Source organism: Boleophthalmus pectinirostris, unplaced genomic scaffold (assembly GCF_026225935.1).
Source record: "Boleophthalmus pectinirostris isolate CB_2022bp ecotype Guang Dong unplaced genomic scaffold, ASM2622593v1 HiC_scaffold_18, whole genome shotgun sequence".
NCBI classification, from domain to species: Eukaryota; Metazoa; Chordata; class Actinopteri; order Gobiiformes; family Gobiidae; genus Boleophthalmus; species Boleophthalmus pectinirostris.
The window spans coordinates 41,746,731-41,771,312 of record NW_026571133.1 but is presented as its reverse complement, the minus strand read 5'-3'; the positions used below and the strand labels follow the sequence as shown (position 1 = coordinate 41,771,312).

The 24,582-nt window shown below is 38.9% G+C and overlaps 1 protein-coding gene across 1 annotated transcript in view; it reads right to left on the bottom strand.

Annotated features, from left to right (window-relative positions):
* gsna (gelsolin a) overlaps positions 1–24,582 on the bottom strand; it is a 51,439-nt gene that overhangs the window by 13,557 nt on the left and 13,300 nt on the right. Inside the window, exons 2-10 of the mRNA XM_020919267.2 lie at positions 11,410–11,603; positions 7,634–7,788; positions 7,102–7,263; positions 6,875–7,024; positions 6,679–6,768; positions 6,259–6,391; positions 5,543–5,847; positions 4,131–4,264; positions 1,355–1,445 (exon numbers count right to left, since the gene is read on the bottom strand). Coding sequence (XP_020774926.1) covers positions 1,355–1,445; positions 4,131–4,264; positions 5,543–5,847; positions 6,259–6,391; positions 6,679–6,768; positions 6,875–7,024; positions 7,102–7,263; positions 7,634–7,788; positions 11,410–11,602 — 1,413 coding nt within the window. The 5' untranslated portion in view covers position 11,603. The remainder of the gene's footprint in view (positions 1–1,354; positions 1,446–4,130; positions 4,265–5,542; positions 5,848–6,258; positions 6,392–6,678; positions 6,769–6,874; positions 7,025–7,101; positions 7,264–7,633; positions 7,789–11,409; positions 11,604–24,582) is intronic.

Genomic DNA, 24,582 nt, shown 5'->3' with positions numbered 1-24,582 from the left:
AATAATTCTGGTCGTTCAGCACATGCTCGTTGGGTTGTTCTGACGTGATGACGCACTGCAAGATGGCGGCCCAGAGCAAATGTTGGTCTTGAGCCAGAACAATTTCTTTTAACAAGTGCACCGGAAGAACTACAAATAATGAAAGTGCACTGAGGTAGAGCAGCCGTTGACTCAGTTTGTCTTTTACTCAGTGGTGGAGTTAGCAATTTGGGGGCCCTAATGTATCGTTTTTTTGTTGTGTCTTTTGTAATATACTTAATGTCTGTTTTCCCCATTGTTCTTGAGACATGCGACTTTCTATTTATTTGAATTATGGTGGATTGGAAACTTGTCTAACCAGAGCTGAAAGTAGTTTTTTTTTTTTTGCTAGTACAATTCTGTTTACATCCATTACATATGATGATGATTTTTTTTTTTTATAATTATTGTTTAAAAGTAAACAACTCTCATTTAAAGTCATATTGAGAGAAAATTTAATTGCTCTGAGGCCTCGGCCATTAGGGCAACTGGTTGGGGGCCCCTTCAGGTTTGGAAGCCCTAGGCAGCCGCCTACTTTTGTCTAATGGTAACGCCGCCTCTGCTTCTTCCTCCCTTCTCTGACACTCTTCCCTTCTCTTCCTCAGCTGCAAGCAGTAAAATGTGTTGAGAGAATTCTCCAGCTGCTGTTTAATTATCATCAGACCGAAAAAAGACGGTAGCAGCTGAAGTAACCCACCCCCAGAAGCTGAGCACAATTAAATAAAGGCGATTTAATGTGTTTTCAATGTAAACTGCAATTCAGAATTATTATTTCCATGTAAACTCGAAGGAGAATATTTAAATTCCAATCTATTTAATTCAGAATTTAAAAACATCATGTAAACGTGGTCTGTGTAAGGAACTGTGTTTATTGTTTAATTCACTACATTAAATCTTCACTGTGTTAGACTGAGCTATGGGAGAGGCAAGTAACTATAAAAAAAATACTAAACACCCCTGAACATTTCGTACTCCCCCATACATAACTGTTGTGCTTTGTAACTTGTAACATGTAGACTGCGCAAAAGTGTTCTCACCGATTCTTTAATCAGTAAGTAATGGGATTACTGTGCATGTAAACGTAGCGAGAGTTAGTGAAGTTGCCACAAATGAGTGAACACGGAGGTACCTGCGTGGTTATGGGGGCACCAACAACCTGGAGACACGGCACAGGATTGAAAACAAAAACAAAAAAGAAGAAAAAGAAGCAGAGGGACAAAGGAAGTGACATGGACAGGTCAGAGGTCAGGAGGAGGAGCCTGAGATACTGCAGTACTGCGTGTATGGGTGTCGTATATAAACGTGGGTACGGTGATTTAGTACATAGTGGCGTTACCTGGACAGGCCCGCCCCCCAGCTCCTCGTCCAGCTGAGCGCCCAAGATGGCCGACGCTCCGATCTCGTCCTGACTGGAGTCTGAGCCCTGCCTGCACACACACCACAGAACAGACCGAGCAGTTAAAGGTGTAATATGTCACTTTTCTGGAGAAAGAACTGCCACCTGCTTTTCACCATGTACTTGTTATTTCTCTCTCTCTGCCCCACAAAAAAACATCCATGTCCTCCATATTACACCATGTTCGGATCTATGTTATAAACTTGTTTCCTCGTTACATAAAGACCTGGAGTTGTGTTTTGTTTCATTCACACATGTTTAACACACAAACCCTGCAGATTTAGGCTGAGTTCTTCTCTCAAACTGAAAACACTCTGTTCCACCTCGTGATGTCATGTGGTAATGGGCCCGGTCAAGCAGAAGTAAACAACAAGGCAAAAAATTCAAGTTAATGCATCTGATATAAAAATGTATTGAACAGATACATATGTACTCTAGTTTATGAAACAGTTTACCTTTTTTCTGTACCATTTTTGGTTCTAAAGTTCCATACGTTTTAAACAGACCATGTATGAAACATGGAACAAAAATTATTTCCCAAATTTCAAAGACCTGCAAATCATGTCAAATAAATGGATGTATTTCATCATATCTTGTGTTATTCCATCTTTGAACTGTTGATGAAGGTACATGATTTTTCAAAAAAAATTTATTTAAAATGATAAAAATTTGCTTGGAAGGACTGACATATTTTATAGAAATAGTTTCCTTTCATTTTGAAGTAATATTAAAGTATTCAGAAGAAAAACGCGACAAAATATGCAAAATCATGCACCTTCTACTTGTTTGCATAATTTTCCCTCCGTTACTTTTCCCTCCGTTATCCATGACTTTTCTAAATAAAAAATCTCATGACTCAAAAAGTAAGAGGTTTTTCAACCTAATCTTGTACCATATGGTAGAAAACTATATGAAGCAAATATTCAAACCAGTTTGTTAAGGATATGGAAGTGAGAACCAAGAGTTATCACTGTTTGGATTTATTGCCCAAAAAGTGCTGCATATTTCATTCCCTCCGTTACCGACATGAGTTTTTTTTTTTTTTTTTTTGTCAACAACTTGAAAGAATATCACAGGTTTAACTTGACCCTGTTGGAGTGTAACTCTTTCCTACATTCTGATACTTTACTTATTTCAATAGTCCCTCTAGTTTCTGAATAAGAGACATTTGAATGTCAAAAATCTGCCCGTTTCCCTCCATTATCGCTTGACCAGACCCTAATACACATTCACTGAAATCATTTGGATATTTTCACCCCTAGAATTGCCAACCTCTACTAAACTAAAGGTAAAAGTTACTTGAAACTACAGGAGGCCTTATGTTCTCTCATTTCTAAGATTTTTTTCTTAAGTTTTCTTTTCCCCACAAAATTAGGGCCTTTGTTCCCTTATCATCAATTTTAGTATCAAATTTTATCCCCATTTCTCCCAATTTGGTCAATTATACCCAACCTATTCTCCAGCAACAGTTGACTACAGATGTAATGTAGAGGTCATGGTGCAAATGATCCTAGGTTGAAATGACTCTGAATCATCCTTTTAAATGCGGAATAAAAATAAGAATGACTTGAATTAGAGTAATTAGAGAGAAAAATCGTAGAAATAAGGAAAATCTTAGAAATGAGGAAACATAGAACTGAGGGAACACAGGGCTGACCCCAAAACTACAGCTTCATGACACCACAAGTTGGAACAGAGTATTTTGAGCTTTGGAGATGCATTTGGTGATTTGGTGGTAATAACACAATAACATGGCTTAAAGCTCACAAGAGACAGTTTTGTGTAATATAGGACCTTTAATTCTCCAATTTATGTATAAATCAACTTTGAGACCTTTGCATCGGCGTTGTATTTTTATATGATAACTTCAATGCAATCAATACTATAAAACAGTAACAGTAAAGTGAGTTATTTAAGCAACCGGGAATGTATTTGTTCACCAGTTTGACGCCACTGAGTCCACTTAGGCCCCGTCCACACTAGTACATATTCGAGTCATTTTCGTTGTGGATGCAGTGTTCGTCCACACTAATCTGATTAAAAATGGCTCCAGAGATGGAACAATTTTGTGCCGCCAGCTCCCATGAATTCATCTGAGTACAGATCTGATCTGGCACTGTGTGGACGCCTGAAAACACTGAATAGCTGATGAAGGTCTAACTAATTCACTGCCAAAACGCTAAGAGGCTACCATATATTCATAAATATGGTCTGTGTGTACAACCTGCAGATGTATAATCTCTGAAAAGTTTAACATGAACCATCTCCAACACGACAGAAGATCAGAACAGACTCACCATCAGCAGAACACCCCTCTGTCACAGAAAGAACACATATATAATCCACTGAGTCGTGTCCTTTAGTCTGACAGAAGCTGAACTGCATCAGTGCACAATAGCGAACTGTTTTTTGAGCCCTCAGTTTAAGCAAATTATCCATGCGTTTTTAAGTTTTGTCTCTCTAAAATATAAACAAATATGCTCAAAGCTGTGTGGATAGGGAAGGCTTGCGGACACAGAAACAACGTGTGTGGACGCAGATCTTTCCCATACGGTGATACACGGATTTGTTTCAGTATAAACGGGGTCTTAGAGTAAAACTACAGCACTAACTTAAACCCACTTGTTGAAACTGAAAACAGAATGATCATAAGGCCTTCTCATCACAGTTCAGGCTTACTGTCCTATTGTTGTATTGGTACTTGAGTGAGACCCACCACATGTAGATGATGTGTCCGCGGCGTCCTCCGTGGCTGTAGTTGTACAGGATGATGTAACTGTCTCCTCCATAGAACTGTCCATAGGTAGATGGGTCCACGGGCACTTTGTCTGAGCCCTCGATACGCCAGATCTGGAAAAACAAGTCAGGATTGTATCATGTCAAATTGGCTTTTTATAGATACAGTGCTCAGGTTTTCACAACAATAATTTATCACAATAATCAAAATAAAACAAACTGCATGATTTTCTCTGTTGTAGTTTGCAGAATATGAACTGTGAAAATTGTGGAGGTCTAAACTACAGTTGTTTTTATACATTATATGACCCCATGGAGACATAGAAACACTTAATAAAATAATATTGGATATAACCAATATTTGCCAATACAGATATTCAGATATTTAAATCCACAACAAGGCCAAAAATGTTAAAGTTAAAATAAAGTTCACAATTTATAACTATTTATTTTGCACAATGATGTAAATATACAGCCATGTTTTTTATTTCTATTTCCATTTTTCTTGTGAGTCTGTTCAAATCGGAGCCAAATATCAGTTTACCATATTTTCCTCTTAAAAAAAGCCTTTAATTTCATCAAAAACAACTGTGTGCCTTATAATCCAGAGCACCTTATAAATGAATTTATTGGGGTGTCTTAGTGCGACTTTAGTAAACAACAAAGCCGCACCACTTGCAGCATTATGGCTCCTGTAGTCAGGAGCATCAGGAGTAATACACACTGTCATTCCTTTTAATATCAAAATGCACCTGTCAAGAGACACGCTCACAACGCCCACTTTAAACTCAAGGCTGTTCTAAAGTGAAAGTGCGAGCTGCATGGGAGCAGTGGATGAGAGAAGGAGAACACACATTCACCAAGACAGAGAGACAGCGCCGAGCCACTTACGCCACGATCTGCCAATGGATCGTGGACGCCCGGGCTAAGGATCAGTATCAACTGTGGTCCGAGCTGTCATTAAGACCAGAATCATCACTGAACTGAACTCCAGGGAACAGGAACCACACTGATTCAAATAATGACGAGAGGGATGTGGGTGTGCTGGACACCGAAATCACCAACTGTTTGAACAATTATGAGTTATTGTGAATATACTAACAATTTAGCGTCTCAGACAGGATTTTTTTTTACTCGTTACAATTGAACAAAGTTGAGTTATTGTGAACGCGTTCAATAAAGTTTGACTGACTTATCTAACTGTTGTGTTTCATTTAATGCACCTTATAGTCCGGTGCAGTTTATATGTGAAAAAAGTTTGAAAATTCATTGACAGTGCACCTTATAATCCAGAGCTCCTATAGTGTGGAAAATACAGTAATATCCAGAAAAACCTACACCAAAATTGTAACTGATATATTGCTCATCTCTAGTATTGATAGTGTCTGTCACCTGTTTCTCTCCGCTGCCGTCGTCCACCATGCCGTGCTGTGCCGCCATGGCCTCAGACTCGTGCAGGGAGGCGGCGTCGAACGGGACCTTCTCGATCTTGGCGATGGAGTTGGCGATATAAGCCACGCCCAGGCCCTCCGTCTGGTCCTTGTCCCTCCAGTTTTTGAAGAACTGTTTGAAGAGCGGAGTCTCTCCCATCTCCGGCAGGATCTGCACCTGCGTGTGTTTGGGGTAGCCCATCTTCTTTATGAACTCGTCGGCTGCTTTCATGGCCGCCTTACGCTCGTCCATGTTGGCATCTTTACCTGCGAGAAAGGACAGAAGGTTTAGATTGGTATTAGAGGTTTCAGATTCAGATGGGGGACAAGAGCCAGTTCTCCCTATCAATGGGTTTTAGAATGTCCTCAAAACAACAAGTCCTTAAAATGACGCCTAGAGCAGGAAGCTGATACCCATGAATTCATAACGTGATATTCTAAAGGTGAAAAGGTAAAAAATCACAACTGTTGAACCTAAGTATTAGCGTTTTAACAAAATTCATTTTAGCTGACCGCTGCTTTTATCAAATATCAGTGGCCAATAGAAAGTTGTGATGTCATTTTAAACCCTACAATGATTTGTAAAAGTTATGTCATTAGTCCATGTGGTTGTGCGTGGTGTAGTGAGTTAAGCATTTGTCCATGAACCAGAGGGTAGTCGATTCAGGTATTACAAACCTTTCCAAACAAAGATCTTGCCGTCGGAGCCGTGGTCCAGGATGAAGCAGTCTCCAGACTCCAGAGCGCTCTGAGCAAACGGGTTCTCTGCAGCCACCAGAGCGATGGCCATGTCCCCAGTCGCATCAGACACCTGCGTGAGGGTTTACTTTAGAATAACGACGCCTTCACCACAAGCAAACATGAAGCACTTTTCATACTGTATCTTCATTTTATATTACATACATGCATTATTAACAGGATTTATTATTATCTCTACAATTAGAATTTTGTTCTGTGTATGTGTGGTGTAATTCTGTCTATGAGAAAGATGTCTTCTGTCCAGTCTTGTTAAAAGAAGGTTACTCATATTAAAATGAATGTTTCCCCACCACCTCCTACACAGACAGCTTTACTAATCCAGATGAGTTGTGCAGTGACCTTGTAGAGTTTGGCTCTCTTCCTGTTGGAGGCGTCGGCCTTGATGTCGTCAGAGGCTCCTTCAGGCAGGTCTGGTTTGGGGCCTAACACCTGGACACACACAACATCAGAAACCATCAGACATCAGCACACACACTACAGGAGTCTGGACTGTAGTAGTGCTTTAGTGAATGTTATCTGTGTGAATGACACACACCTCCAGCATCTTCTCTCTCTCCACCCCCTCCTCGCACACGTACACTCGGGCCCGCCCACTGCGCTCGTTGTCACGGATGCCCTTGGCCACCTGAGTGGCCTTGAGCTTCTCGAAGCGGTTACTCTGGGAGCCGCACCACTGGTAGATCTCCTGTGGTCAACAGTACAACAGAGTTAAAGCACGGCCTTGTGCTGTGATGTTACTGTGAGTGAACATGAGAGGCTCACGCTGCCCAGGTCCAGGATGAAGCAGTCTCCCTGGTTGAAACTGTCCCAGCTGACCGGCACCTCTGTCGCCCTGACAACACGCCGACCTTTGACCTGGAGCACCCGCTGCACGATGACCTCATTTGTGACCACATGTTTGAACCCTGACGCCACACCGCCTTTCTGTTGGACAGAGGGCACAGCACACAGTGGAAACAGTTATTAAAGAGTTAAGATCATCATTGTACATACAATTAAACAAGAATTATAATCGTTCTATTTACAATTTGCAAGCAATGATAGTTCTAAAGTAGTTCCCCATCCAGTACTCAATCTCCATCATCCATCAACTCCACAAAAAAAAACCTTCAACAATTACATCACTCAACTAGAAAGTTTGAACGTTTCCATAAAGCTTAACTCTATCAGATAGTGTAAAAGATCTGTCATTAATACTGGTTAAAAATATGTGTTTCTTCTGACAAAATTCATAATACTCCTAACATATTAAATGTGTCAGTTCCACATAATACACCTCTAGGGCAGTACTCACCATGTACTTGATGCCAGACTTGAAGTACCCCAGGAAGGTCTTGGACTCGTGACCCTGCACCTCTCTGTACTGGATGGGCTTTCCCCCCAGGTAATCATCCATCTGCACCGTGAAGATGGCCGCCGAGCCGCTCTCGTCCTGGGTGCAGTGGTCACCTGCAGAGAGGCGGGCTGGTGATCACTACAGACACACTGACTCTGCCACGGCTACAGTCATTTAGTGCTGCTACATTACGGGATGTATCGCTTTGTTTGGCCTGGGTTACATCATGTCCTCTTTATGAGACAGTGTTTTTTTTAATCATCGATGGGGCCTAAAAGCACATGAGATCAATGAGGGTAAAATGGCTGCCAGGTTCCATCTTAGTGCGTCTCCAAAAAAAAAAGGCCATGTGGTTTTGAAATCAGCTCAGAATCAATTTATTTTTTACAGTTCATCAGATGCCAAGTACAAAGTGCAACAAATTTGAAAATGGTTATGAAAAATGTATTGTCTAAGTGTAATAATCTAATAAAATAAAATCAATAACTATAAACATGTTTTGAATTTTGTTTTTTATAGATGGAACAGTGATATCAACGACACTGTTAAAACATTCTGTTGTGGTGTGTAATGGTATGGTTCTGATTTTCAAAATGTGGAGCAAAGCAAATTTCTGTCACAGAATTTGACTAATCAGTGAATAAAAATCATGATAAACTTTTCCCTTTGAAATAATCATGATTTCAGTTATGACCAGGCCTGCTCACTGACCACTATGACCAGTCTGTTTACAACACTAACTCACTAACTAGTATTTCCACAAAGACTTTCATTAACTAGCCATTTTAGATTTTGTAGTCTTCCTTGTTTAAATGATTTATATTTCATATAAACTGAAGTCAGTTTTTCCATATATACATATATACATATATACATATATACCTAAGAATAAACACAATACATACACAATACACACATTGCAACTGGCCAAAGTGACTAGTGTTAAAAGTTTTAGTAGTTAGACTGGAAATCTACCAGCATTTTGCTTAATGGTTAAAGTTCATATTAATCATTGGTTATAACCCAAATGATTGTGGTAATGATTTTTTTATTTTTTTTCTCCACAATGAAGCACCCTTCTAACAACTTCAATGTATCTGTAGTTGTCATTTAAACTATAGGCCTACTATAGGAACAGACTTAGAGATACTGAATACAGATTTTGATACTACAAAGGTAAATTTCTTCAGACAATAGAATGCCATTTTCAACATTAAATTGTAGTACTTTCTTTTATTTTCCCATTAGGAGCAAAATTACTAAAATATCGATATATTGCATGGTTTAATATGCTGATACAGTTTCGATATCGTGAGCTGTTGTATCAATATCCCCAAGAGTATTTTTTGGTGTATTTTACTGAATTATTTTGCTACAGTTTTGTTGCTTGTTTAAAGGAAGGAAACTAATTTATGTAACACATTCGACATATTCAATGTTTTGATGATGAAAATGGGTGTTTCATATGGACTTTGCACAAGAAGAGGTTTAGTATCACAGCTATGATTTTGAAAGCTTACTGTATCAAAATACAAATCATATCATGGCCTATGTATTGAGGTATGCATCGTCATAATGATACCCAGTCCTAGTTCCCATGTGGTCTTATATGTGCGTAATCCCTCAGTGGGTTCTATAGTGGTCCATGTGGGCGTATACTAGTCCATGTGCTCTCATACGTGTTCTGATGCAGCTCAAGATCATTCTAAAACTATTCAAAGATTAATTTCTGTCCTGTCAAGGTAACTTTTTTTGTATCGATAAGAATCTGGTTTCAATACTAGTTTAGAATCGATTAGTATCAATAGACCATGGGCCTGTTAGACTGGTGTATTGTTTATTCATCTGGTGTGGAACTTTCTGAGGCAGCTGTTGTGATATGTGATCTGTATTCAAACTTGAAATCCCCTCACTCACACATTGATCACTGTTTAAGCTCTCAGCATGAAACCTCAAAAGCATTCTAAATCCCCGGTCAGACAGGAACATTACACAACATCTGCTTATCGGAGAGGCGATCGTCTGGCAAGCATCAATAAAAATCATGTGTTTGTTAAGTGTATTAAGGTGGATTTTGGTAAACATTTTGAATTAGTAAACAGCTGAAATTATTATTGAAGTAGTTTTGAAGTAAAAGTTGTTTAGTAGTGGCACTGTTGGGCAAGTTACTTCAAAACTGTAATGTGTTATTTATGACTTGTTTCTGTCATTTTAAAGAAATTTGTTACATTACTGCATTTAAAATGTAAGGAAATACACGAAAATTGCATTACTTTAAGTTACTCTCACCAAAATAACTCTGGCTGATTGTCAAATAACAATCAGCAAGCCAAAATGCAGAACTTTTGCGCAGTATACGGACTAAACCAGGACTGAACCAGGACTGAACCAGGACTGAACCAGGACTAAACCAGGTCTAAACCAGGACTAAACCAGGACTGAACTGAGGACTAAACCAGGACCAAACCAGGACTAAACCAGGACTAAACCAGGACTGAACCAGGACTAAACCAGGACTTAACCAGGACCAAACCAGGACTAAACCAGGACTGAACCAGAACTAAACCAGGTGCTTAGAACTGTTATTTCTTTTTGTAGTCTGCACTGAAATGGAGCAGAGGATCATGGTCTATGTAGTTTCCCTCTGTCTTTTAGCTATTGCTGCACCATAACTCTTCATTTACGCAAAGAGACTTGTAATTTGATATATTGTGATGATCCACGATATTATTGTGAGAACTTTGACGATACGATATCATGATATTTCGGTTATTGTTACATCCCTATCTACAATCCTTACCTATCAATGTACTTAGAACTCCTTCAAATCAAATATTGTAAAGCAGAGTTGTTAAAGTTGATACCAAGATAATCATACACTTTGAGCTACTATCAGACACTGAAAAAGAAACATGTATTGACACAAATATTAGATAGTTACAAAATGGTTATAATTCATATTAGAACTATAAAACTGTGTATTATGCATTGTGGTAGTTTTTTGGTTTTTTTTATTATTGTGGAATCAAAATTGATACAGAGAATCAAGAATTTTAGAAATTGTATTACTGTGACGAATACAAAAGTTGTTTATACTTGAGCTCCTCATTTGTGGTAGTCAGGACCTACAATTAAAACCAGTTTGCAAAAAAACTAGGGCTGAGCAAAAATAAAAAATATGAATCGCATTAATCACATGAGCTCCTGTGATTAATCATAATTGATCGCATGTTAGACGCAAAATCAATTAATGAATTAAAAAGTAAACAACATTCTAGGCTCTCTCACAATGGACTTTTTCAAAATAAAAGCCAGTGAACAACAGACCTTTACAATTTAAAAAAATAAATAATAAAAACTGTGCTAAAGGAAGAAAAATTATTGTTGGTGATAATGAATTCATTAGTTTATAAGCCCTAAAAAAAAAAAAAAGGGGCTCTGTATGATTTTGTCAAATAATCCTTTAAAGTTTAAGTCTATTTTTAGTCTTTTTTTTTTTTTTTATTGAATTTTTACTTTAAATATTGATGTTACGCAGACATGCTCTTGGACAGAGTTTATTTATGGTCAAGTTTGTTTTTCTGGGATTGAAACTGGGGAAACATGGATCTAGTGTCTGTTCCTTTTACTCACTTGTGGTATTATTCCTTTTAGTCATAACTTTAGTCACTATGTTCACTTTTTACTTAGTTCACAATATTCAAGCTGTGTTTCGCCACTTCTTGTGTACATACCGAGCCAGAAGTGCAGGTCGTACTGCAGAGCTCCAGACCTCTGTTTGATGGTGTTGAGGATGAGGTAGGCGTCCCCGGTGTAGAAGCCTCCATACAGGTTCTGAGGCACAGGGACCAGGTCAAAGTTCTCCACTCTCCAGACCTGCAGGCCCGGATGCTGCCCGGCACGCTCAAACTCGGGGTGTTCCGGCATCCTGACAAGAAAGAAGAGAAACAGTATTATTACAAAGGTGTGAAAACTACCAATTTGAGATGTTCGTAAGATCCCCGTGATTCGTAGGATCCAAAGCAAAAGAGAAATTCAATTCTGCCAACTGGATGCAAGGTTTTTTGATTGGGGAAAAAAAAAAAGTCTGCTATACTAATTTGAGACTGGAGCAAGAAAATCATGTGAAAAGAAACATTTAGAGAGCAGGATGATAAAGAAAGGGCTACACAAAAACCTGCACAATTTGGATAAAAAATGCCTTTGTTTTGTTTTAGTCAACAATATTAACACTGGATAAAAAATGCAAAATTGTGATTTCTCAGGCAAGTAATGCAATTGTGTTTATGAATGGTTTATTGGTCATGTTTTAATTGCAAACCATCATTTCTGATTTAATATCTGCTCTAACTCTGTGATTTAGTCTTAATTGCAAAATATTATACAACCCAAGCTCAGTTCTGAAGGTCTAGAATGGACCTTATTCAGTCCTGTTTTAGACCTGGCATAGTACGGAAACAGTCAGTTTAAACATGTTTACTTCAAATCTGATTTTGTGCAGGTACAGATTGGATAGAAGAACACATTTAGACTGTAATTAGGCCTATTCATAATATCTTCTGCAAAAAAAACTCTGGGTATTAAAGAGCCAGTGTCCGATTTTTCCCCATGTATTTAAGTAAAATTTGTGTTTTGTACAGGTATATTGTATTAGCCTGATTCATCAGCCGCTTTCAATTCGTGGAAACCGTCTGTCCTCGCAGCATTAGGATTTATTCGCTCAACAGTAGGCGGGTACTTTTTTATTTAACCAATCACTGCTATTGGTCATGACATATGTAAAGCGCCGCTAACAGGGCTAACTGGTATATTAAGCTTTTCTCAAATCCTGTAGGAAGAAGGACAATAACGTCTTTCCCCTTGATAAAATTCACCAAACATTCTCTTTGTTCCGCCTTTAAACCCTCAATCTCAGGAATCGTTGCCAACACAGAATGTATGGCTTCATCTACATCCATCTCGACCGCTTTGTTTACCAATCAGCTCTTCGCTGACTGGCTGGTGTGCAGTCTATAACTCCCGGGGTTCTTGCAAACAGGGTTGTCAAACTCAAATTCACAGGGGGTCGAAATTAAAAAGTGATACTAAGTCAAGGGCCAAACTAAATATGTAACATCTGCATATTTTCTCTTCTTTCGAGATATGTAATGTTAAACCTTTTCTTATTCAAATAAATGTTTAATAATAGTTTTGCTTAAACATTGAATTCAGAACAAGCATCATATAAAATAACAACATTTTAAATAAATAATGTCTCTATAACTTATCTGTAGCCGGCAGGCAGCTCTAATACATATTTGATATGATCTCCCAGGCCAATATAATTATACTGCGGGCCAAATTTGGCCCCAGGGCCTTAGTTTGACATGTCTGGTTTAGTGTATTCCGATTCCTGACCTAGTCGCAGGAGAGAAATGAAATTGAGCAGAAGCACTAGGTGGCTAATATTGTATTGTATTGTATTTTCTGAGGTCAAAATAAGCCTGCTTTATACTGTCAAAATATAGAGTGTTTATTGCCCATGAATCAGGAAGTGCGTTGTTAGCTTTCTACAGGCTGTAAAACTCTCTAGTCTGTGCAGAAAGTTGTGAAAAGTGCTTATAAACTCATCATGGTGAAGAATTAGGAGCTCAGAATGTACAAAGTCAGTGTGGAAGAACTTTGGACCTATGCAAACATTTTCAAATAAACTAATTCTGTTTTTTGTTTTTTTTTCCACATTTTGAGAGAGTAAAAAATATTCAAGATTTTCAGTTCCATGTTCATAGGTGATATTTTGAGGATATATTGTTTGAACTGTTAATTACCATGGCAACCGCACTAGATGTTCACCGGCCATGCAGAGCAACCGTCAAGCAGTAAATTACCCAGTGCTATTGCAGGCTTGAAAGTGATGACTGAAAATCACATGCACCACTCCTGTATTCGATATGGTTGTCATGGAGACGGTGATAACGTTTACAGCTGGAGTTATACATTACAGATATTAATACGCAGAGAGAAGGGTGACTCACTGGTTTCCTCTTTGGGCAGGAAGAGGATGTAGTGACTCAAATGTGCTGCAGACTGTGTCTGCAACATGACAAAAAAAAACTATGAAATAAAAATTGAGCTGCTCGACTATCACCTCACTGCATTTGAAGCCTATTCTAATATTCTTTTAGTTGCTTTGGTGTTCTACTGTTGGATCAAAACTTTCTCTCTACAGCAGATCTATATGCAGAGTACTCAGTTAGATTACTTGAGTACTTTTCTAGCAGTACACTTTGTAACCTTCCATTTTATGAAGAACTGGACCATATTTTGGGAGACAAGCCCAGTGTTTATGCGACTTACGTAAACACTGAACACACTCGCTACACGTGACATCGACACTTTTGGGGCGTTTAAAGTTCACACTACAAGTCACATTTAACTGGAAAAGTGAATGACCTCGCAAAAAATCAGATTCCACAAAAAAAATATGAATTGCGCATTAAGACCTGCAGTCTAAACGTAGCCTAAAAGCAATTTCTGCCAAACGTTTCATTAATGGCTACAATATTCAAACTAAAGAAATAGCCACTTTCCTTCGCATTGGACCCAGTATGGCTGTAGATCTCTTTAATCATTTAGTAATTTAATCAATTAACCGATCGATGGTGTCTTAATCAAACTGTTAGAGACTGAAGTTGGAGATTGGAGTATTCTTTTGGTGTTTCTATATAAAAAATCTGATTAAACTCATGGTCCACAAGTTGAATCTGTGTTTTTATAAATACATTTCCTAGTACTTTTTTCTGCTTTAGTATTTGTTTTTGCATGAACTCCCATGCAGTTGTGTCTGGTTGACCAAGAATTTCTTTAGCGACACCGCAAAAACGATAAAAATGTATCACAATTCAGTCTTTTCAACAGTGAAAAGTCTTCCTCCCAAGTCAGAAGTCCAAACATGCTTACCACAAATGATTGCCTCAACTCTACACAAAAGGCCCAAGTTGATCAGTAGAAATGATTGAATTGCAATTAAAATGTGATTAACAGCCCGGGCTTACTTAGAACTACTTTAGTCATTCGGCTATAGTCCTGTTATAGACCTGGTTTAGACCTGGTGGTACTTCTAAAGCCAGACATTAGTGAAACCGCTGCTGTAGAGGAATACAAATGCTTGCCTAGGAGCAGAAATTCCTTTGGACTCAACGTGGTGACATAATCATCTTACAGTCTCATTCAAGAGAGGCCAACTATCATATATCATATACACAAAATGAATCAGCTGAAAATAATAAAAATCCTCATTCAGAGTATTTTTAATTCCAGCCAAACACTCAATATTTGTAAAGGATGATTTGAAATGTAGACTGATGAGTTTTTGTTAGGGAGATTTGTTGATAAAATCTCTTTGTCTCTTTTTTCTATACAGCTTTGGTTTATCTCTATTATCTGTCTAAATTATTTGTTTTTGTTGGGTGTTGGAGGTTTGTTTGCACAGTGGTGGACTAATGGTCTCAAATGGAAAGCATGGAAGCACTTTATCAGTATATAACACTTAAGCTTAGGGGTTTATATTCAAGTATTATTATCGGCTGCAGCTACAGTAAATCCTTCTTCTTCTTACATTCAAACATACTTAGGACTATTAGCTCTAAACTTCCTGCATTTACATCAGGGGTCTCCAACCTGTAGCTTAAGGGATTTTTGAAGTACACATATTATCCCGAATAACCAAAATGTGATGAATTAAATGCCTATTATTATTGTAAATCTATCATTTTGATGTCTGATTTTGTACACTTGTAAATAAATAATGGTTTATGTTTTACGTTTTATCTAATTGTAGCTCATTTAAGTCTTGCCATGGCTACTTTCATTGCTAAAATAAGGAGCTCTCTGGAATTTTCTTTTTTTTTTTTCAAAAGTTTGGCTGATTTACATTCTGTACAGTGTGAAGAGGGGCCATCACTCGTGTTGACGACCGACCATCAGATACAAATCACATCCTTCTTGTTTTGATCATCTCACAGACCAACATTAGTTCATTAGCATACATGAACACCCTTTGGTTAGGTGGTCTGGGTGATATGAGGTTTGTCTTGGCCTTTAGGAACCACCCACTCCCCCTACTCAGTCCATAAAAGCCCCTCTTAACACAGTAAGGACAACTACTGAAGCACTGACCAGAGCTGAGAAGATGGCAGCAATGTACTGGACCCAAGCTGAGATCCAAGAGCTGCTAGAAGTCACCCTCAAGTACAAGGAAGAGAAATGCAAACAGAACATCGACTGGAGATCCCACCCCAACACCTATGAAGATATCTGGAGGGCCTTCGTGCAGGTGTACACTGCCAAACAGGCCGAGATGGGAGAGGGCGCCTTCCTACATGACGTGGAGACCATCACCAAAGCAAAGGTGATCTTCAAGCTCAAGGACATGCACAGGAGATTCAACAAGGCCTGGAACTCGGATGGACCCAACTTCTACGCTCGCTTCTGGGACATTTGTGGCAAGATCTGGGGAGAGGGGGCACTGGCGCAGGATGATGCTGTTGGTGGTGGAGTTGAAAATCTTCAGGAGGAGGAGGACAGTCGAGATCTTTCCAGCATCTGGGATTCTGACTGCAGCTTCTGGAGCTCCACAGAGTCAGAAGAAGAGGAGGAGCTGGAAAGTCCACCATGCAAAAGGAAAATACTACAAGATAACTACTTTACTCAGGTATGTATACGTGCTATATCTGACGGGACCAATATTTTCTAATTATCTGGATGAAATTTTTGTGGATACCCTCTATTTTGGCTTTTTCAGATAAATACTGTTTCTAACCCAAGTTTCTTTTCTCTGTTATCAGGCGTACAGCGAAGAGTCCATGAGAATACATCAAGAACTAATTGAAAGTATGAGGAGATACCAGTCGGCAGTGATCGAGAGCATGCGTCTTTTGGAAGAAATCTTCAAACCGTTTCCACATCCAGAGGAGCTGAACCAACAGGCATCATCTGAAGACCAACCCCAGCAGAGCCCTGGACCGATGTGAACTCGAGATAGTACTTCTGTTGTTGCATGGATATTCTTGCACTGTTACTTGACACGTTTGCTACTTTGAATAAAACTTTGCATGCATGTCATGGTTGTTGTGGTTCATTTTTATATTTCCTGCTGAGAAATGATTTGAAGAATGATTTCTAAAATTGTACGTTGTGGTCCAACCAAAATCCCACAAGACTGAGGGTGAGAAAGTATTTTAGTTGCAAATGGTTTTATGGTTTTTATTGTCAATATGAACAGCAAAGGGGAAAGCAAGAAATCCTGTCTAGAACCTGTTTTTTTTTTTTATATGTGTCATAATTTCGGCAATCAGATTAATTCATATTTTGACCAATTTTTTAAAATTGTTCCACAGCCAGTTTAGAAGAGGAGAGAAGTAACTTTACTCCATCATTATTTATACAGAAGTGTCTAGTACATTGTTATTAGAACAAATAATAGTTAATGTTTTACCAAATTGTGAGAGCCCTGCCTGCCCAGTATGAATCCATTTAGAACTTGCTCAGTTACATCTGGTAAAACATCTGGTTAATTGCTAAGCTAAACCAGTAATCACTGTTGTATCCATTGTAGAAGTGACATAGTTAGACTGAAAAACTTCTTTGATCATTTCCAACAAAGGGGACATTGTTTCATCTTCAGATTTCTCATGTTGATAGGTTACGATTTAAGCTTTAGAATTTGATATCATAATCTCAGATGGCGGGCAAGGACTTATCCAAAATCCCCCACCCCCCCAAAAAACTGCAAAGCGCCACTAACAAGGTCTACTGGTATATTAAGCTTTTCCTAAATCCCGTAGGAAGAAGGGCAATGACGTCTTTCCCCTTGATAAAATTCATCAAACATTCTCTTTATTATGGCTTTAATTCCCGAATCTCGGGAATCGTTGACAACACAGAATATATGGCTCTTCCCCAACTGGCTGGGGCCCGAACACGCACTTCCGAGGTTTTTCTAAACTGTCTAGTGTATTCTGATTCCTGACCTAGTTGCTGGAGAGAAATGAAATGAAGTGGAGGCACTAGGTGGTGCCAGCCTGACTAGGTGAGTGGGTCCACAAACCTGCAATATTAATCTCATGAATTAAAGTCCTTTCAAATGACAAATCTGAATAATGGTAACACTTTCTGAGGCTATTGTGAAAAGATTTCGCTTTAGTTTATTTATACTGGCAGAGAAGACATTGAACTGTGTGGCAGTTTTGTTTCATGTGGATAGGCCCTGCAATTACTAAGAGATAATAACAAAACAACAAATCCGGTCCTCCACCTCACTTTGAAAAAGTATGTTGTGATGAAGACCTGCATTTGATGTAGCACTTGTCATGTCTATGATCCACTCAGCACAGAGCATGAAGAGGGCCCATTTAGAAATTAGAATAATCACCTCCATGAGCCATGTGGACGAGCGACCATCAGACTGCTATTCACATGAATCTCAGACTCAAGTAGGCCGTTTACAGTCAGCCATTATCATGCAAATCTGAGAAGACGACTGCACCCTCACTCCAAAGGAATATCTGAAGAGTTACAATGACGTTGTTTGAACTAGTTTAGACATACAGTTTTTCAAGTGTAGATTATCAAGTGTAGATTTTGTTTTGTTTTTTCACCGATGTCATGCTAAGTTGTCTACCAGTAGCGGAGTAAGGTCTTCTGACTTATTAAATTGACTTATTTCATTGATAAATTTATTTGGGTCACAGGTTTATTCTGACATTATTTCATATTTAACATACACAGACCGAAAAGGTGCAGGCTGAAGCTTGAGCTTATTCTGCCTTTACCCTTTATTCCTTTGTCAGAGCATCATCTTGACACCAGTTCATCTTCATAAATACAACAAGAGCAAACAAACAAATCAGTAACAGTGCAACAAAGTCCGATAGCACAAAGTATCATATTTCACGTATTTGCCCAGAGTTAAATATTTAAACTTCTTAATAAAATGGAAGAGAGTGGTGCACAACTTTAGGTTAACTGTACAATTGTTCCAGAGCCCCACCCCTTTAACAGAGTTACAACATTTCATAATGTTTGTTCTGATTTCCTTTCTGATAAACATGTCCAAAAATCCAAAATGGCAGAAAATGACATCATGTCGTGCATTCAACTCGTCTTGGCCCAAGGATTCCAAGGACACCTTGTTTGTGAACGGTGAAACGGGTGAATATTTATAAGCGTGAATGCACGTTCAAACTTTGACCTGTTGGTGGCGCTAGATCTCTTGACCTATTGACCCCAAATTGGCTGTGAGTGACCATGAGCCTGTCCTGAACTAGTGTGCAAAATTTCACACTTTTTACCAAGGCATTCTATGGGCTGCCATAGACACCCCAGACAGAAATATAATAAGATTGCATGCAAAAACAATGGAGTCCTGCAGCTACGTCAGAAGGCCTCCAGTGAAGAGAAATACTGTGTGAAACCAGTCTGAAATACACTGAGCGGCATCAAATAACCTAGACTTACAAGGTTTTGCACAAATATATTTACTTACAATTGTAACTGTAGATAAGATTCTACATTTTTGCAAAGCCAGAGCAAGTCGTCATCAAAATGTAATCCATTGTTCCCTCTCTTCCCCCACATGCACTGTAATCTGACTTTTATTTAATATTTGTACCCACAGCTAAATATTAAAGCCTTGATAAACCATTTTCAAATGTAAAACAATCCTCGCATTCCTCTTTCAGTCGTAATTACTTATTGCCAAACTGTGAAGCCAACATTCTCTGTAAACTCATTACGCAAACAGGGCAGACCAAGCAAACTAATTACCATGGACCAAGATTCTTTTTAAATTTTGGTGCATGAAAACTTTTCCCCTTTTCATTTTGGCTACAGATGGTCATAACTTTGCTACAGATGGTCATAACTTTAACCAATGTTGATGGAACCATGTAATTCTAAGATGATGATTTAAATTTTCAGTGAATTGCAGTTTAAATCAGATTTCATTTGGCTCCATAATAGGAAACAGCTGAAACACAGTTTTGTCTAGAGCCCTTATGTAATCCCACCAGAGGTACCAGTTCAGCCTCGTTAAAGGGCCTACATTGCACTATTCTTTTTCTATATATAATAATGTTGTTTCCTCGTCATAAACAGACCTGGAGTTGTGTTTTGTTTCATTCTGACAAGTTTAACACACAATTCCTGCAAGTTTAGGCTACGTTCTTCTGTCAAATTAAAAACACTTTGTTCCTCCTTGTGTTGCCATTAAAAGGACAGTTCAGAATTTTGGACAAAAAAGTGAGCCAAAGTGTTGAAGACGTGTGGAGGCACTTTTTAAAATATTCCATCCAGTCCTTGTTTTTTCACTGTCCATGTGAATGTCTGTGTTGATAGAACAGATGTTTGAAATAAAACTAGCCCATGAATCGTCGCATGTCGAGGGACTATTTTCTCATATATCAGTCCGCCGCTGCCGGGCTTTCTAACAGGAAGTACAACTCACTGCTGCTGCTCAGACAGAAATCCTTCAAATGCAAGGTTGGTTTTACTTCTTTGACACAGACATTCACATCGACAGTCTGGTGTAATAACAGATTTGTTTCAGGTGTTTTGTTGGAGTGGGTAAGACTGTTTTTAGTGGCAGGAGAACTATGGCCATTGACATGCACTAGCCTAGCACCATCGACCTCTGCAAATACAAGGACTGGATGGAATATTTTAAAAAGTGTCTATTTATCAATCAATTTTAGTACGTTTGTCTTGAAAAAAAAATTTTGTGTTTTTTTACATATTTAATATTTATTGTGATTTTAGCCCAGTGTGATGGACAAATTTTATGGAACAAACCATTCTGCACTGGAGCACTGTATCAGTTTATTTTGTAATGGTGTTTTTGGATATAATGTGGATGAATGAAATGTGAAATGTGGGACCTGCTTCTCAAATCTGCAAAACAAATTTACCTTCGAGTACAAATAAAGCAACCTAACCAAACCTAACCACACGTCTCCAACACTGTGGCTCACTAGGAAACGAGGTCCTATGTCCAAAGTTCCAAACCGTTCCTTTAAGTGTTAATACAGGAAACACCCTTTGTGTTTTTAAACTCCATACCTCTTCACTAGAATCATTTGGATCATTTCAACTCTGGGTTTGTCTGTTTTAGCCTTAATTTAAGGTTATTCTGAAGTATTGAAGAATAAATAAACATTGCTTCTAACCTTAAAACTACCACTAAATGACATCACAAGGTGGAGCAGAGCATTTTGCCCTTTAGGGATGCAGACGGCCTGATAATCCAGCATTACTCAGACGTGTGAATGAAACAAAACATAATGCTTTTGAGGAGGTAATGGTTTTCTAACATGGCTAAAAGCTCATAAGAGTCAATGTTGCGTAATATAAGACATTTAAATCTTAAGTACGCACTAAAAACACTTTCTGAATACAAACTGTGTTCTCCAATCTTCCATTTAAACCTCCCCAAACATTACCTCAAGTACTCCTAATGGACAACAGACAGGCCTTCATAAACTTGAAGCTAGGGTTGAACCTCTGCAAACATTCATGCCAGTTTTCCACAAGAATGTTACTCTGACTGGTAACTTTAAACTTTCAAACTGGAGCGTCAAAACTGGAGCAACAATCGGCCATTCTCCGAGCAGCAGTCTGCCCACAAACACGGCAGGAATCTGGGGAGGGCAGGCAGGGTGACCCCCCTCTTCTGAACCAGGCGGGGTCTTATGCAACGGCCAGGCTAAAACCACAGCGTGCCACAGAGGAGCCGATGGTGAAGCATCCATATATGAGCCCAAAGCAGAGGCCATGATTTGATAGTATTTTGATTATGACAGTTATGCCCGGTCTAAGAATGTATTGGATGTACATTATAATACCAAGGGCTGGGTCAAAAAGTGTAACACAATTTGGATGTTAGGTTTGTCAAAAGTATCGAAAATCAGATACTAATCGATACTAAAACTAATATTGAAACTGAGGGATTACACAGAAATAAAACCACATGGGAATAAAAAAGAAAGTTCTGTGATTTAATGTTGAAAATTACATTCTACTGTCTAAAGAAAGAGTGTTTTTATTGCCCTTGTGGTGTCGAAATCGAGTGTATTTCTTAGACTACATTTATATGATGACAGTCTGAAAAGAAGATGCAAAAGTGTGTGGAATTCAATTGGGTATTCTTGTACTTAAAGCAACAAGGGCGTCTTTAGACATACAAAAGTTGTCACGCCATGCATTGTCATCAGCTTCTCCTTCCACAAAGTTGTCCCACCATCGACTGGTTCTCCAGGTCTCGTCCATCACCATCTGGCTCGCCTGCGACAACCTGGTGCATCGAGAATTGGACAGAGGTGATTGCAGATCCTTCTCTGTTCACTAATAGTATCTCTGCAGATTCTGTACATTTGTTGGGAGCCTCCTGTAAGATTATTAGAGCTGCCAGAACAGGTTGAAGGTCTGACGCACGGAAATGATCCGACATGTTTGTTTCTGTGTACTGTATAAATGTGATGTAAATCTGTACGCAACGTGAGCAGATCTGAGCAGAGGTTTGCGTCTTGGGCAGTGTAGACGGAAACGCTACGGTGGAGCGTATTCAACTTTTCCACTCTGGAGGGTGGTTTCAGATTTTGGCATTTTTAAGCCCCAAAATCACCGTCTCTGTCTACACGAAAGACACTTCCGATAAAATATTTAGTCGTTTTTACTTGCAAAGTGTTTAGTATCAAAATCGAGATTTGAGATTTTAGTATTGTGACGACACTAGTGCACATTCTTCATATAACCAAGGGCTGAGCGATGTGACATAAAAATGAATTACTTTTTGAATAATTTTTTGCCAACACGGTAATGCTTTAAACAAGTAGCATCCTAACATCACACTTCCTGATTCATAGATAATAAAACTCTGCATAATTAAATGCAGACAGTACACGGCAGTCTCATCTTGACCATTAGAGCTGCTTTTACAAAATCAGTATATTTCAAACCGATTTGATATGGTTCAGCAAAAAATAAAGTCAAAATAAAATCATGGCTGTGACATTAAAAGTCTTTGTTTAACCACTTCCTGTGCAAAGTGAGTATGAAATACACAACTTTCATCATCAAAACACTGAATATGTCAGATGAGTTCCTCTAAACAAGCAACAAAATTGTAGTTCTGTTACAAAAATCTACATAAACTACTGATATTGATACAGCAGCTCACGATATCTATAATGTGTTGATGAGGTAACAAAATTCTAACATGGTTTAAAACTCTCAAGAGTCCATTTTTTGTATTATAGGACCCTAACAACACAGAGACAGTGTGAAATAAACATTAACCTCAATAGGAGAGATGAATTGTTCCAGATTGTAGAAGCAGTGCAAGTTTCCACCTGTAGTCTACATACTAGCCTATAACCTAAACACACCCGGTCATGACTAGAGGTGTTCTGGAAACAGCAGATGAGGCCGGGGACCACCACAGGCTTGTCCAGGCCCCTATTCAGCTCTAAACAAAACAAACGCAGGTGGTATGTGAGCTGTCAGACCCTCCCCCACTTCACCGGCCCCGTGTGCAGTCAGTCAGCATTATGTTCACGACAAAATCTAGGTCCTTCACACGTGCCAACGCAAATGAACGTCATGATGCACGGCCCTGTCTCCAGTCTCTAGTACAGAGGCGAGCGCAGAGCAGGTGGAACGCAGACACTCGAGGAAGCGGAAAGCTCGAGGGAGACAGAATAAATATTTTTAAAGGAGATTGACTATAAAGAGCTTTTAACCATGTAATCATTATTTTCCCTGATGATTTAACCGCTCCCTCTGAAGTTTTATTTAGAGTGATTTAGAGTGATGATCGAGTAATCATTACTTTGCTGCATTCAAGAGGCCATTGCTCCATTAAGTCCTGTTTATGCACGTGGGAAAGTGCAGAAATATGAACTGTAGTTATCCCATGGAAGTATAATAAGTTCTGGAAGATGAAACAAAGATGGCATCATGTTATTTTCAGGGGCCTGTGTACATTGGTGCAAAATGCCAACACTTCCTGTATACTGGCCTAGTCCCACCAAATGTGTGACGCCAGAAACGTGCCATTCTGACCCATCAAAGCCAGATCTCAAGCGGGCTCAGAGCGGGGTTAGGCTAAATCTAAACTTTTAGGCAGTGTGTGGATTTAAAAATTCTAAAAAGTTCAGAAGCAGATCACAAAGACTGCTCAAAGTGAAGTAAAGTAAGTAATTTCCAGCACAAACAACAAAATATCCTGTCTTATTCTGCATAAAAATTTGTGTCAGACCATAAACTATAAATATAAATGGATTTAGGCTACGTTTATACAATGACGGTCTGAACAGAAGATGCAAAAGTGGCATTGCGTCTTCACTTTTTATTCCACGTTTTAGACAAGGGGGAGGAAATCTGCGTGCATACAGTGATGCAAAAGTGTGTGGAATTTGATTGTGTATGCATGCCAGGCGGCTAGGCGGTGACACATGGTGATGATGTATGTGGTACGCGACGTGAGCAGATCTGACCAGAGTTTTGCGTCTTGGGCAGTGTAGACAGGAAACACTACGGTGGAGCGTATTTAACTTTTCAACTCTGGAGGGGAGGGTGGTTTTAGTTTTTTTGCGTTTTTAAACCCCCAAAAACGCTGTCCCTGTCTAAACAAAAGGCACTTCCAATAAAATATTTTCTTGTTTTTACCTGCAAGCGTTCTCATGTAAACAGGCCCATAGATAACCCAGTAGCCACAGCGTTCCAAAATAGGCAGTTAACATGGGGGCACTTCTGGCTCCACTGACTCTGGCTCTTGACTTTACATTGAAAACCCCCGTCTTTCTGCAATGTTAATATTAAACTGCTCTACATGATCCTGGTGTTTTTATTTTGCTATTTTGGCTGTAAATACA